General features: G+C 63.1%; 2 protein-coding genes across 6 annotated transcripts in view; one reads left to right on the top strand and one right to left on the bottom strand.

The window, feature by feature from the left end:
* The first annotated feature begins 400 nt into the window (after positions 1-400).
* On the top strand, positions 401-4,006 carry RFPL4A (ret finger protein like 4A). Its single transcript, XM_036306553.1, has 2 exons — positions 401-686; positions 3,477-4,006. Exons 1-2 carry the CDS (start codon positions 401-403, stop codon positions 4,004-4,006), a joined length of 816 nt encoding a protein of 271 aa, XP_036162446.1.
* A 2,555-nt stretch (positions 4,007-6,561) lies between these two features.
* The window catches only part of U2AF2 (U2 small nuclear RNA auxiliary factor 2), a 29,511-nt gene continuing 23,306 nt past the window's right edge, over positions 6,562-12,766 (bottom strand). For 2 of the 5 annotated variants that reach the window (XM_036306638.1, XM_036306642.1), the window contains exons 4-11: positions 11,436-11,560; positions 10,842-10,916; positions 10,365-10,448; positions 8,805-9,108; positions 8,417-8,563; positions 8,208-8,294; positions 7,251-7,508; positions 6,562-7,107 (exon numbers count right to left, since the gene is read on the bottom strand). In XM_036306638.1, coding sequence (XP_036162531.1) covers positions 6,899-7,107; positions 7,251-7,508; positions 8,208-8,294; positions 8,417-8,563; positions 8,805-9,108; positions 10,365-10,448; positions 10,842-10,916; positions 11,436-11,560 — 1,289 coding nt within the window. In that variant the 3' untranslated portion in view covers positions 6,562-6,898. The remainder of the gene's footprint in view (positions 7,108-7,250; positions 7,509-8,207; positions 8,295-8,416; positions 8,564-8,804; positions 9,109-10,364; positions 10,449-10,841; positions 10,917-11,435; positions 11,561-12,766) is intronic. The other 3 variants (XM_036306639.1, XM_036306640.1, XM_036306641.1) reach the window with 3 other exon arrangements.

Genomic DNA, 12,766 nt, shown 5'->3' with positions numbered 1-12,766 from the left:
GATTCCCAACACATGGGGAAGCGTGGAAGCCTAAAGAAAAATTAAACGCTAATTTTCTCCTGACAGGCAGGTGTAGATCCTTCCAACAGGGAATCAGTTGGGGGGGGGGGGGGGTGGGCTGTGCAGAAGAGAGCGCACCTTTCCTTCTGGTCTTCAAAATCTTAGGCTGCACGCATTTCACTGTGGCTAAGCCCCACCCCAACCAGCGTGTTGCACCTCAGAAGTTCAGGGCTTGGAGCCATTTCTATTGGCCCTTCGATTGCATCCTCCTCACCCAGGGGTCCTGGTTGCAAATGTCTATCCTAGAAAGAGGAGGCGTCCCGGGATCCATGAGTCCCTCTCCCTCAAGAGAGGCTCACCGCGCCCGCTCCCCCCTCTCTTACCCCCCCAGGCGGCGGCCATGGCCCAGCACTTTAAGGAAGCCGCCCGCTGCCCCGTCTGCCTCACGTACTTTGAGGACCCCGTGAACCTCAAGTGCGGCTACATCTGCTGCCGCCGGTGCCTGCGCGCCCTGCCCAAGGAGCCGGGCGGCCAGGGGGTGCGGTGCTTCAACTGCTCCAAAGTTTCTCAGACGGCCGACATCAAGCCCAACAGAGTGCTGGGCAGTCTGGCGGCCAAGGCCAAGGCGATGGAGCCCCAGCTGACATCCGTCTTGCAGATGGACCCCAAGATTCGCAAGTTCCATGGTGAGACCTCTGGGCGCCCTACCCCGGCCCTGAGGGAAGGCAGTTTCTCAGAGGCCCCGTGACAGGCGGGCCTCCCCTGGCGGCCGCACCTGGAATGTTCATTCTTGCCTACAAGAGTCTACATGATAACCGGCTGTAGGTTTTTAGGGAAATATAACGCCGTGTCGCCCTAGACCTGGCTCCCCAATAGTCCCAGTCGTCCCACTGGAGACGGGCACAGGCAGAAACCTGATTTTGCGTGGACTGGATGTTACAGACAACGGACTACCCGAGTCTTGTTATTGTTCATGTGTTTTTAAGAAAATTTTTAAAAATTTTTTTTATTGATTTCAGAGAGGAAGGGAGAGGGGGAGAGAGAGAGAAGCATCAATGATGAGAATCATGAATCGGCTGCCTCCTACACGCCCCCCACTGAGGATCGAGCCTGCAACCTGGGCAGGTGTCCTTGTCCAGAATCTAACCCGGGACCCTTCAGTCCGCAGGCCGACGGTCTACCCACTGAGAAACACCAGCCAGGGCAAGGAAATTTTTTTTTAAGTATCTTTTCTATTTACTTTTAAGTTACAGTGGACATGTAATAGCCAGCTTGGCTCAGTGGAAAGACCGTCGGCCTGGAGACCCTTCAGTCCCCAAGTTCGATTACGATGAAAAATAAAATAATTCAAACATTTAAAAAGAGCCCCAGCCGGTAGGGCTCACTGAGAGGAGCACCAGCCCAAGGGGCGGGGATTCAGATTCCCTTCAGGGGCACCCACCTGGGCTGGGGGCTCCCTCCGCCCACACTGTCCCGGCCCCTCTGAAGGCAGCCAGTCGACCTACATCAATGCTTCTCTCTCTCTCTCTCTCTCTCTCTCTCTCTCTCTCTCTCTCTCTCTCTCTCTCTCTCCCCACTCCCTCCCTCGCTTGCACTCTAAAAAGCAATGGAAAAAAGATCCTGGGGTGAGGATTAACACCATCCACCAAATTAAAACAGACAGGGGTGTGGGGTATCAATCCCCAGTAGGGGGCGTGCAGGAGGCAGCCAATGCATGTTTCTCTCATGGCTAATTCTCTACCTCTCCCTCTCCTTTTCTCTCTCTAAAATCCAATAAAAACATTTGTTTTTTCGTTTAAAAGGAAAGAAAGCAAACAACAAACGCCATTGGTCTGTGGGGGGCAGGGTTCATGTCTGAGGCTGCGTGGGCTCCCTGTGCGGGTCCTGTGAGGACGCCCTCTCTCCCTGCCCAGGGAGAGGGTCAGAGCAGGAGGCCCGGCCGCGCAGACTCAGTCTCCTTCCGCCCCCATCGGGTCTGGGTCCAGGTTGCTGCTGAGGTTCTGTCACATCCTCATGTCAGGACTCCGAGCATCTCCTGTTCCCTGTTCATTGTAACTGCAGTAAAGCGCCATGGCCTAGTCACCACCAGCAAGTGAGGACGGTAACTGTGTTTATCAAGACAGGGTAAGCCCTCGCCGGTGTTCCTCAGTGGATAGAGCCTCGGCCTGCAGACTGAAGGGTCCCAGGTTTGATTCCCGGTCAGGGCACATGTGTGGGGCGTTGGGGATTGAAGGCAGCCAATCAATGATTGGCTGATTGTCTCTCATCATTGATGTTTCTCTCTCTTTCTCCCTTCCCTTTTTTTTAAAAAAAATATATTTTATTGATTTTTTACAAAGAAGGGAAAGGGATAGAGAGTTAGAAACATCGATGAGAGAGAAACATCGATCAGCTGCCTCCTGCACGCCCCCCACTGGGGATGTGCCCGAAACCAAGGTACATGCCCTTGACCGGGATCGAATCTGGGACCCTTCATTCCGCAGGCCGACGCTCTATCCACTGAGCCAAACCGGTTCGGCTCCCTTTCCTTTCTGAAGTCAGTAAAAAAACATTTTTTAAAAGAAGAGATCAGAGAAAGCTTTAATGTTTAACGTCAAAATCATTCTGCAAGAAGTAAAATATTTTCCATCCCTTGAAATTTGTGATAATCTGCATGATAATTTTTTTTTTATTGATTTCCGAGAGGAAAGGAGAGGGAGAGAGAAACATCCATGATGAGGGAGAATCATTGATCAGGGCCCCTTGCCGGGCTGTATGATAATTTTGAGAACAAATGGCACTCGTGGTCTATTTTTCGTGTGTATTCCGTACTAAAGAGAAAAGAAGTCCCACCCAGCCCGGGTGGCTCAGTGGTTGGGCATCGACCTATGAATGGAGGTCATGGTTTGATTGCCAGTCCAGGCAGATTCTCAGGTTGCTGGCTTGGTCCCCAGTAGGGGGCGTGCAGGAGGCAGTGATTCCCTCTCAATGATGTTTCTTTCTCTCTCTCCCTCTCCCTTCCTCTCTGAAATCAATAATAAAAAAAAAAAATTTTAGCCCAGCCCGTGTTGCTCAGTGGTTGAGCATTAACTTATGAATCAGGAGGTCACAGTTCAATTCCTGGGTTGCAGGCTCCATCCCCTGTAGGGGGCATGCAGGAAGTTACCCATCCATGATTCTCTCTCATCATTGATGTTTCTCTCTCTCTCCCTCTCCCTTCCTGAAAGCAATATATATATTAAAGAAGAGAGAGAGAAGAAAAGTCCTTATTCAATTGAATCACTTGTCAAGAGAATAACTACGATGGACAAAGACTAGCTCCTCAATTATAATCATTCCTCCTGCAGATAAAATTCTATTGAATCCGGGGCCAGGGAAGTCTCCCCAGGAAAATGCCCACTGCAGACAGGAAGGTGTGGGGGGCCTTGGCAGTGGCCAGGAAGGAGGGGGAGGAGCAGGGCATTCACCTGCTGAGTCCAGCCTTTCTCTCTCCACAGTGGACATGACCTTGGACGTGGACACCGCCCACAACTACCTCACCATCTCCGAGGACCTGCAGCGGGTCCGCATCGGGGATCTCCCACAGGGGCGCCGAGCCCACCCTGGGAGATTCAACGACTCCCCCTGTGTCCTGGGCTCTCCCCGCTTCACCTCTGGTCGCCACTACTGGGAGGTGGACGTGGGGCGCAGCCGGCAGTGGAACCTGGGCCTCTGCCGGGAGTCGGCTCCCCGGCAGGGCGAGGTGGTTCTGTCCGCGGAGCTCGGCTTCTGGACCGTGAGCTGCAAGGACGGGAACCAGTTCATCGCCGGCACCGAGCCCGCCTTGGGGCTCATGGTCCAGCCCCGCCTGCGCCGCCTGGGCCTCTTCCTGGACGTGGAGATGGGGACCTTCTCCTTCTACCACATGGCCGATGGGTCCCACGTGTTCACGTTCCCCGCCATTTCGGCTGAGGAGCCCCTGCGCCCCTTTTTCGGGCCTGCGGATTGCACAGGGCATGATGAGAGCTGGCTGGCCCTCTGTCCCTGAGTCCCCGCCGGGCGGGGGTGGGGGGTGAACTCGGGGACACGGACACGGGCTACCTGCGCGCCGAGTCCCTGAAGGCCGAGCGGAAATGAGTCTCCCGGTGCGGTGCCGTTTCGGTGGTGCCGTTTGGGACTGCTATCTGATTAGCTAATAAACGTGTTCTGAACTTGCAGATCCAGGGCCAAACGCTTCGCTTTTTTCTTTGAAGTTGGTGTGGAGAGGAGGTTAGAGACGAAATAAAACGCTGGATGTGGCCCAACGGGCTCATGGGTTTTCTCTCTAACGTAGGAACCAGCCCCCTGTGAACAGGTACAACACAGGGGTGGGGCCCCTCCAGTTACCCAGGTGGTTGCGTGCCCTCTTGTACCCCCGCGCCCCCTGTTCGATCCCTAGTGGGGGCCCATCAGGAAGGCCACCTGATGTTTCTTGCCCTCTCTATGAAAGGATAAATAAATAATGCAAATCATGGGCTGTGGATTAAAACACACACGACCCTGCCCTGACCGGTTTGGCTCAGTGGATAGAGCATCGGCCTGCAGACTCAAGGGTCCCAGGTTCGAGTCTGATCAAGGGCATGTACCTTGGTTGCGGGCACATCCCCAGTTGGGGGCGTGCAAGAGGCAGCTGGTCGATGTTTCTCTCTCATGGATGTTTCTAACTCTACATCCCTCTCCCTTCCTCTCTGTAAAAAATCAATAAAATATATCTTTTTAAAAAATTCGGGGGGAAAGCATGTCAGCACATGGGGAGTGTGGTTGTCCCGGGCCGGAGGCACAATCGGGCGGGCAGGTGGCCGCTCGGAACCCACAGGTGTGGCTGCGTGTCCATTGGCTTTACTGACAAGCAGCCCGAGTGGGGAGTCGCTGCCCGGCACCGAGGGGGCCGGGGTTTGAGGACTGAACACATGAAAGGCCTCCGCCCGGGCGGGAAGGGCGCTGGGCACCAGCCGCGGTGGGACCTGCCGGGGCAGGCTGAGCGGGGCTGCGCTCGGAGCCTGGGCTCTGGGCGCTCGGGAGTCCCCGCAGGAGAGCCCACGCACGCGGGAAGGCTGCGGCCGAGGCTCTGGAGCAGGCGTGGGAGGCAGGCGCGGTGGCCGGTGCGTGGGCCGCGCCCCGGGACCGCCCGGCCGCCTGGAGGCCGAGCTCCCAGGCGCCGGCCGGAGACTGGGCTGGTCTCGGGCGCCCCCTGCCGGCCGCAGACCGCACAGCGCCCGCCCCGGGCCTGAACCCCGGTGGCCCCGCAGCCCCGCCTCTCGGCGGGCGCCCGTCCACTCCCGCCGTCTGGACAGGGGCCGCCCTGGGCAGAACCGCACCCCCGCGACCCTTCACAGCCCGTAAAGGCCGGGTGGCCTGACCCCAAGCCCGACATCTGACCCGCGCGGGCCCTGGAGACGAAATGGAAGGAAAAGGGAGGCACGCGAAGCGGAAGTGAACCAGCGAGGCAAGAATGACCCTCCAACACCCAGGAGGGACCGGCCCCTGCCAGCCCGGTGCCCAGGCCTCGGGGCAGGGGTGGGTCGGGACCCCGTGGCAGCTCCAGTGGGAAGCGGAGGCCGGAATGTTCTGGAATCTCCTGCGCAGGCTCCGGGAGGCGGCGGCTTTGCAGACCTGCCTGGGCCAGAGCCTGCCCCGCGCAGGGTCCTGCCCCCCTCCCCCGAGACAAGCACGCAGAGAGACCACAGTTCGCTTTATTTCACTGCCTTCCCTATTTAAACTTTTATTGGTTTTAGAGAGGGGAAGGGAGAGGTTGATTTATTGTCCTACTTACTTTTTAAATATATTTTTATTGATTTCAGAGAGGGAGAGAACCATGGATCGGATGCCTCCTGCACATCCCCCACAGGGGATCAAGCCTGCAACCCAGGCACGTGCCCCTGACTGGGAATCGAACCCGGGACCCTTCAGTGCACAGGCCGACGCTCTATCCACTGAGCCAACTGGCCAGGGCTGCTGTCCTACTTGTTAACACATTATGCGCCCTGGCCCGGGATCGAACCTGCAACCTTGGAGTAGAGGCCGACTTCTTTAAAGACTGGAAGGCAGCTCCAGGCAAGCAGTGGCCTGGAGGCCTCCCCCCACCCCCTCACTGGGCCCCGCCTCCCCAGGCCCAGGAGACACTCCCAGCACCAGGCCCTGAAGCAGCCGAGGGCTCCACAGCCCAGGCCTGTCCCGATGGCCCTGCCAGCCCATCCCGTCAACTAGTGAGCCACAGGGCCTTCACCCACGCCACTCCCGCTACCCCCCTCTGGGGGCACAGGCCACCCCGGCTGCTCTGGGGGCACAGGCCACGCCGGCTGCTCTGGGGGCACAGGCCACCCCGGCCAGCTCAGCCGCTCCCTCCGCTCCCTCGGCCCGTGACTGTGCTCTGCACCCGTCCCCTCACCTGTGCCAAGTTGTCTCCCGGGCAAGAACAAAGGCTGTGGAGGCGGGACACCTGGCCCTGCACCCCACACCCCGCCCCCAGGTCCAGAAGGTCAGAAACCAGGGGTGCTGCCCCCACACCCTGGGCCTCCAGGTGAAGGGCCACGTGAAGGACGGATGGGAACTGTGGGAGCCACGCCCATGAGAATTGCCATTTATTCCCGAAGTTGCCAAAATCATCACCAAGGATTCACCGAGGGTGTGCGGGGAGGAGGCTCAACACTGATCAAGGGGCCAGTCAGGAGCGGGAGGAGGGGGACGGGGCCTGCTGTCCCTCCTTCTAATGCCACGGGCGGGGTTCTCCTCTGGCCGGCACCTCCCCATCCCCCAGGTCGTTTCTGGGGCGGCGGTGGGTGAGAAGAGGTGTAGTGTGAATGGCCCCAGGAGGGAGGGCGCTGGGGCCCGCTTCACATGCACTCACAACACTGGTGTCCCAGGCAGCGGCGGGGCTGGCCAGGCCAAGCCCCAGCCCAGCTTATAGGAGGAAGGGGTTAGTGTTGGGGGCCGGGGGACCCGGGGGCAGGATGGGGGGCAGGCCTGGGCCCCCGCCCAGGGGAGAGATGTATGTCGGTGGTGCCCCCGGGACCGGGGGCCCGGGGCTGAGCCGGAGCTGGTTCAGAGTGAGCGTCGCAGGGGGCGCGGGCTGGAAGGGGTTGGTGACGGAGGGGCCGGTGGCCGGGGCTCCTGCAGGAGAAGAGATGCGCACAGCGCAGTCAGGGCCTGCCTGCGGGAGGGGCCCCCCACACCCCCCTGCCCACGGGGGGCCCAGCACCCCTGTTCCTGCCCAAGGGAGGGGCCCCCAGCACCCCGGCTCCGAGGCCACTCACCGCTGGGCAGGAAGGGGTTGGAGGCCTTGGCTCCCGGCAGCGTGGGGCCTGGCCGAGTCACCAGGGAGTCCAGGTCCACGAGGGCTGCGTTGGGCCCCAGGAATGACTCCGGCGTCTTCCGTGTGGGCGGCGTGGGGGTCGGGGCAGCCTTGGGCGGGGGGCTCCCCACAGCCTCGGCCAGAGAGCCCTCGACCCCGCTCAAGTCGAAGGCCCCGGGGCTGCGGGCGGGCACCTCCCCGGCCAGCAGCTGCAGCTCCCCTGGGAGGGCAGAGGGCACAGGGTGGAGCGGCAGAGCCAGGCCCCAGGCCCAGGGCAGGGGACCACGTGGCGACCTCCAGAGCAGAGCCTGCTGGGCCCACACGCGGTGGCAGGCGGGCGGGCAGGCAGGCGGGCTGGGGGCCGCGTCCTTGGCCGTCTGGTGTAAAAGCTGACTCAGGAACCCCATCTAGTGCTGAGACAGGCACCCGGGAGCCCCAGGGGCCCCGCTTCACTGCAAGAGGGACCACAGGGGCCACAGAGAGACCCAAACCAGAGGTGTTCCCCAGAGACTGCGGGAACACGGTGCTACCTGCCCCCGGGCAGGGGGTAGGGGTAGGGGCAGGGGGCAGGGGGCAGGGCAGGTGAGGGAGGGCTGCGCAGGGCACACAGGGAGGCACCTGGGAGAAGCTCCCGGGGCAGGGAGGCCAGAGGCCGGGCTGAGCCCAAGGAAGGATCCTCTTTATGCTGTTGTCCCACTTTCCTCTAAGCCTGAAATCATCTCACGACACAGCTAACGTTTGTTGTTGAAGATGGGGACGGGGACGGTCAGTTAGATTCAATAAATAAAGCTGTTTTTATACAAGATGGGCCCTGGGCCTGGCCAGGCTGCACACCCGCCAACTCTGACCCTACCTGGGCGGGCCTCGGGGAGCAGGCACGGGGTAGGGGCCACGGGGGGCGGGCACGGCGGGAGCTCACCTGTGCTGCTCCCTGAGGTCGGCAGGGCTGTGCGTAGTCGGTCAAAGTCAGAGAACTCGTCAGGCTCTGCGTCGAAGCCCCCGACCACTGTGGGGGTCACAGGGCCATGGGGGTCGGGAGGGACACTCAGCTGCCGGGGCCGCCCGCCCTCCCCTCCCTGAGCAGGGATTAGGCGACTCTTCACTCGCAACTCTGCGCCCGCCCAGTACCTGCAGTGCCGTTGGTGCTGGGCTTGGCAGGTGACCCCCCCCAGGGGTCCGAGAAGGCCGGGGCTGGGGCCCAGGGATCAGCAGCTGGGGGCCCACCGACCAGGGCCCCACCTGGTGAGAAGGAGGCGCGTGAGGGGCTGGGCCCACCTGTGGCAGATGGGGGTTGTCCCCTCGAATCCGTGGCTCCAGGCCCCCTGCCCTCACCCCTCTGTGCCAGGCCCAGCCCCTCCCCCCATCAGGCTCAGCGTCCAGCCAGGAAGACCTCCCCTTGTCCACCAGCCTCCCCGTGACCTTCCGGCCGCCTCCGCCCCCCCAACCCCCCACTAGGCTGTCTCCTTGGAGCTACCTCATGCCCAGGACTGCGCCCGGGGCCGGGGCTGGCACTCACCGTCTGAGCTCCCCCACGGGTCAGGGGTGGGCCCCTCTCCAGCTGCAGGGGCCTGGGTCCCACCCCAAGGGTCAGCCGGGGGCCCCGCAGGGGCAGCAGGCCTCCAGGGGTCCCCGGAGGCCGGGGTAGGGGCCGGGCCACCCCAGGGATCAGCAGCTGGAGGAACAGGAGGTCCCCCCCAAGGGTCCGAGGCAGGGGTGGCTGTGGGGATGGCAGTGGCCATGGGTGCTGGGCCCCCCCAGGGGTCCGAGGCCGTCGGAGGAGCCGGGGCCGTAAAGACATCAGCGAGATCCATGAGGGACGACTGCAGAGAAAGGGGGGAGGGGTGAGCAGGACAGAGGACTGAGGGGGAGACAGCACCCAGACAGGACGAGGCCAGCACCCCCGATCCTGGTACCTGAGCCCAGCACCCGGCCCTCCCTACACCTTTCCCACCCCGCATCCCCCCTGCCCCTGGACCACGCCCGCTGACCGGTGCACCCCAAGTGCACCGGACCTGGGCCAGCGCCTCCACGTCACTGCCCGCTCCAGGCTTCCCCGCACTGCACTCCCTCCCCCACAGGTCCCACGTCCTGGCTGGACTCGGGCGACAAGAGCCCTGTCCTGGGATGTGGAAGTGACCACCCCCCAGGCTGCAAGCAGCACGGAGAAGGCAGCACGGAGGCCCATGGCCGGGGCTGTGCGTAGTCGGTCCAAGTCCCGGGGACGCTGAGCTGAGCGGGAGCACTGGCAAGAGTGTTGGCCACCCAGCCAGGAGCTATCCGCCCCTCACTGGCCGGGGTCTGTCCCCACCCTGGGAGCCAGGACCAGCCACGTGACCCAAAGCCACGGCCTGGAAGGCTGGCCTTGCTGTGAAGACACCGGGGACGCACACAGTGCGAGGCCACAGGACAGGCAGCTGGGACACATGCGCCGTGCACCCAGGGCAGGGCCCACACCTCCTCCCCACTCACCTCCCCACACTCACCTCCTCCTGGCCCCACACACCTCCTCCCCACACTCACCTCCTCCCCACTCACCTCCCCACACTCACCTCCTCCCCACTCACCTCCTCCCCACACTCACCTCCTCCCCACTCACCTCCCCACACTCACCTCCTCCACACTCACCTCCCCACACTCACCTCCTCCCCACACTCACCTCCTCCCCACACTCACCTCCTCCCCACTCACCTCCCCACACTCACCTCCTCCCCACTCACCTCCCCACACTCACCTCCTCCCCACACACCTCGCCACACTCACCTCCTCCTGACCCCACTCACCTCCTCCCCACTCACCTCCCCACACTCACCTCCTCCCCACACTCACCTCCTCCCCACTCACCTCCCCACACTCACCTCTTCCCCACTCACCTCCCCACACTCACCTCCTCCCCACTCACCTCCCCACACTCACCTCCTCCTGGCCCCACACACCTCCTCCCCACCCTCACCTCCTCCCCACTCACCTCCCCACACTCACCTCCTCCCCACACACCTCGCCACACTCACCTCCTCCCCACACTCACCTCCTCCCCACACTCACCTCCTCCCCACACTCACCTCCTCCCCACACTCACCTCCTCCTGGCCCCCGGTCTCCCGCTTGCTCTCCTCTATGGCCATCTGCAGCCTCAGGTCATCCCCACGGCGGATCCGCTCCTCCTGTTTGGGCCACGAAGGCAGGCGGCAGGGGAAGGTCAGTCTGAGTGGCCCGAACCCGCACCCTCTCCCCCCGGACAAGGTGACGGAAACTAAAATGGGATGCGGACGTGTGGGATGGGTGGACAGGTCGCGGGCGGGCAGGCGGGGGAGGACACTGCCGGAGGGCGGGAAGCACAGGTCTGCGGGGAGGAGGTGACAGGCCCGGATGCCGGAGGGAGAGGCCCTCGCTGTCTGTCTGTCTGACACCTGAGCGGGGTCACGGGGCTCCGTCCCACACCAGGTCCACGGCTACAGATGCTGCGGCGCCAGCGTGCCGGCTAGCGAGGGCGGGGAAGATCGAGGCGGCGGGACCGGGGCGGGTCCCAGGGCCTGCGGGCGGGGAGGCTCTCTGACCTTATCGTGCTCCTCTCGGCTCAAACTAAGGGCCAGCTGGAGCTGGACGTCATCCTCGGGGCCGCAGGACGGGGGCTGGGGGAGAGACAGTGTGAGGGGCGGCGGGGGAGGCGGCCGAGATAGAGAGAGAGAGAGAGAGAGGGGGAGAGAGAGGGGGAGAGAGAGGAGGCAGACAGAGACACAGCAAGAGAGACTAAGATACAGATAGAGAAACAGACAGACAGACGGAGACAAAGAGCCGGGTCAGACAGAGCCAAAGACACGGAGAAATAGTCTCCAAACTGGGGAGAGGCAGGCAGAGCCAGAGGAGGACAAGCCTCCAGAGCGAGGAGGGAGGGAAGGAAGGAGAGGGGAAGGGAGGGAAGGAGAGGGGAAGGGAGGGAAAGAGAGGGGAAGGGAGCCGGGAGGGGAGCCCGGACGGAGTGAGGAGGGACGGAGGCAGAGCACAGGGTCCACAGTGAGCAGAGACAGGGAGAGACAGCAGGCCTCGGAGAGAGGGCGGGCAGGCGGGCGAGGGGAGGCATGGAGATGGGATGGCAGAACAAAAGTCAAACCCTGCCGCGCCGTGCCCGCCCCGCGCCCGCCGCTGGGTACCTGGTCTGCCTCCTCCTTGCTCATGGCCAAGGCCAGCTGCAGCTGCAGCTCCTCCTCCCCGCTGCTCTGCGGCCAGGCCTGCTCGGCCTCGGGCGGGGCCCCCGCGCCCACTGCTGCAGAGGAGGCTGGGGGGAGCGGGGGGCAGTGAGACAGAGAAGACAGGGGAACCCCCACCTCCTCTTCCAGCCCAGCCGCCCTGAACCCATCTGGGGCCCAGGAGTGGGGGAGGGGCCTGAGCTGAGCTCCCGCAGGCCCGGCAGCCCCGGGAGGACAGGTCAGGGAAGCACAGCCCTGCAGGTGAGGGGGGACCTGGGGAACCTGAGCTCGCCCCAGGGGGGGCCAGGCCTCGCTGTCCAGGGCTGGCTGACAGCTAAGGACCGGGCATCAGGGAGGCACAACACCTGCCCGAGTCACGGACGAAGGAAGGATGGAGAGACGGGAGGGGCTGGGGCAGGCGGCCACGAGCTGAGCTGACCAGGCCCCGCCTGCTCCTCCTGGCCCCCCGGCCCCAGCCCGAGGCCGAGCCCCTGCCTGTGGAGAAGTAGAGGCACCAGGGCAGCAACGCCCCTCAGCTCCGGGCCGTCAGCCCTGCGGGACCCGCTCCTGGCCCAGCCCTCACGGTGACCAGCACTCGGGTCAGCAAACCGGGCAGTGGCCACGCTGGCCCAGCCTTCGCCAGCCCGTCAGCCAAGAAAGGGTTTCATTGTTTTAAGGGGTTGGGAGGAAAAAAATCCAAAGATGAATAATATCTCAAGTTGCTGAGAAAAGCACACACAACCGAAACCTCAAGGTCTAAGACTGACGCCTGCGCGTGGCAGGAGGAGGCAGCCCTGAGGCCAAGCGGACGCTGAGAGCCCGCCTCCCCTGCCCGGAGCGCACCCCGCCCCCCCCGTGGCCTGGGCGTGGCCCTGACCTCCGAGTGGGTGCTGGACGGAGGGTAAGGTGGCAGGTCCGAGCAGAACGCCCAGCCCTCCAACACGCCAGGCTCCCGCGGGCAGGCGGCGGTCATGGCTCCCCGGTATCTGGTCCTTCCCGCAGGCCCAGGCGCCTCCTCCTGCCACTGCTCACAGAGAACTCTGCACCCCGTTGTCCGTAGGCACCGCCTCCCCATCGCCTGGAACTGCCTGGCCCCTTGGGTCCCCGGGCCCCGGCCCCACCAGGTCAACGTCCCAGCGACACGAACTGTCTGTGCCGTGTGGCCCACCGTGCTGGCGCCGCCGTTTCTGCAGTGGTTGCAGCGGTGACAACCGCCTGCCCAGGACACAACGCCTCCCGCCCCCGCCAGGTCAAACGGAAAGCTCCCCGAGAGGTGCCCTACGCTGGGGGCCACA

The sequence above is a fragment of the Myotis myotis genome, unplaced genomic scaffold (assembly GCF_014108235.1).
Source record: "Myotis myotis isolate mMyoMyo1 unplaced genomic scaffold, mMyoMyo1.p scaffold_m19_p_42, whole genome shotgun sequence".
Lineage (NCBI taxonomy): Eukaryota > Metazoa > Chordata > Mammalia > Chiroptera > Vespertilionidae > Myotis > Myotis myotis.
The sequence above is the reverse complement of the archived record's forward strand: the minus strand, read 5'-3'. Positions and strand labels throughout refer to the sequence as shown.

Coding starts and splice junctions, on each gene's coding strand:
- RFPL4A (XM_036306553.1), top strand. CDS start 401: ATGGCCCAGCACTTTAAGGAAGCCGCCCGCTGCCCCGTCTGCCTCACG. Junction 687..3,476: donor CAAGATTCGCAAGTTCCATG/GTGAGACCTCTG, acceptor CTCTCTCCACAG/TGGACATGACCTTGGACGTG.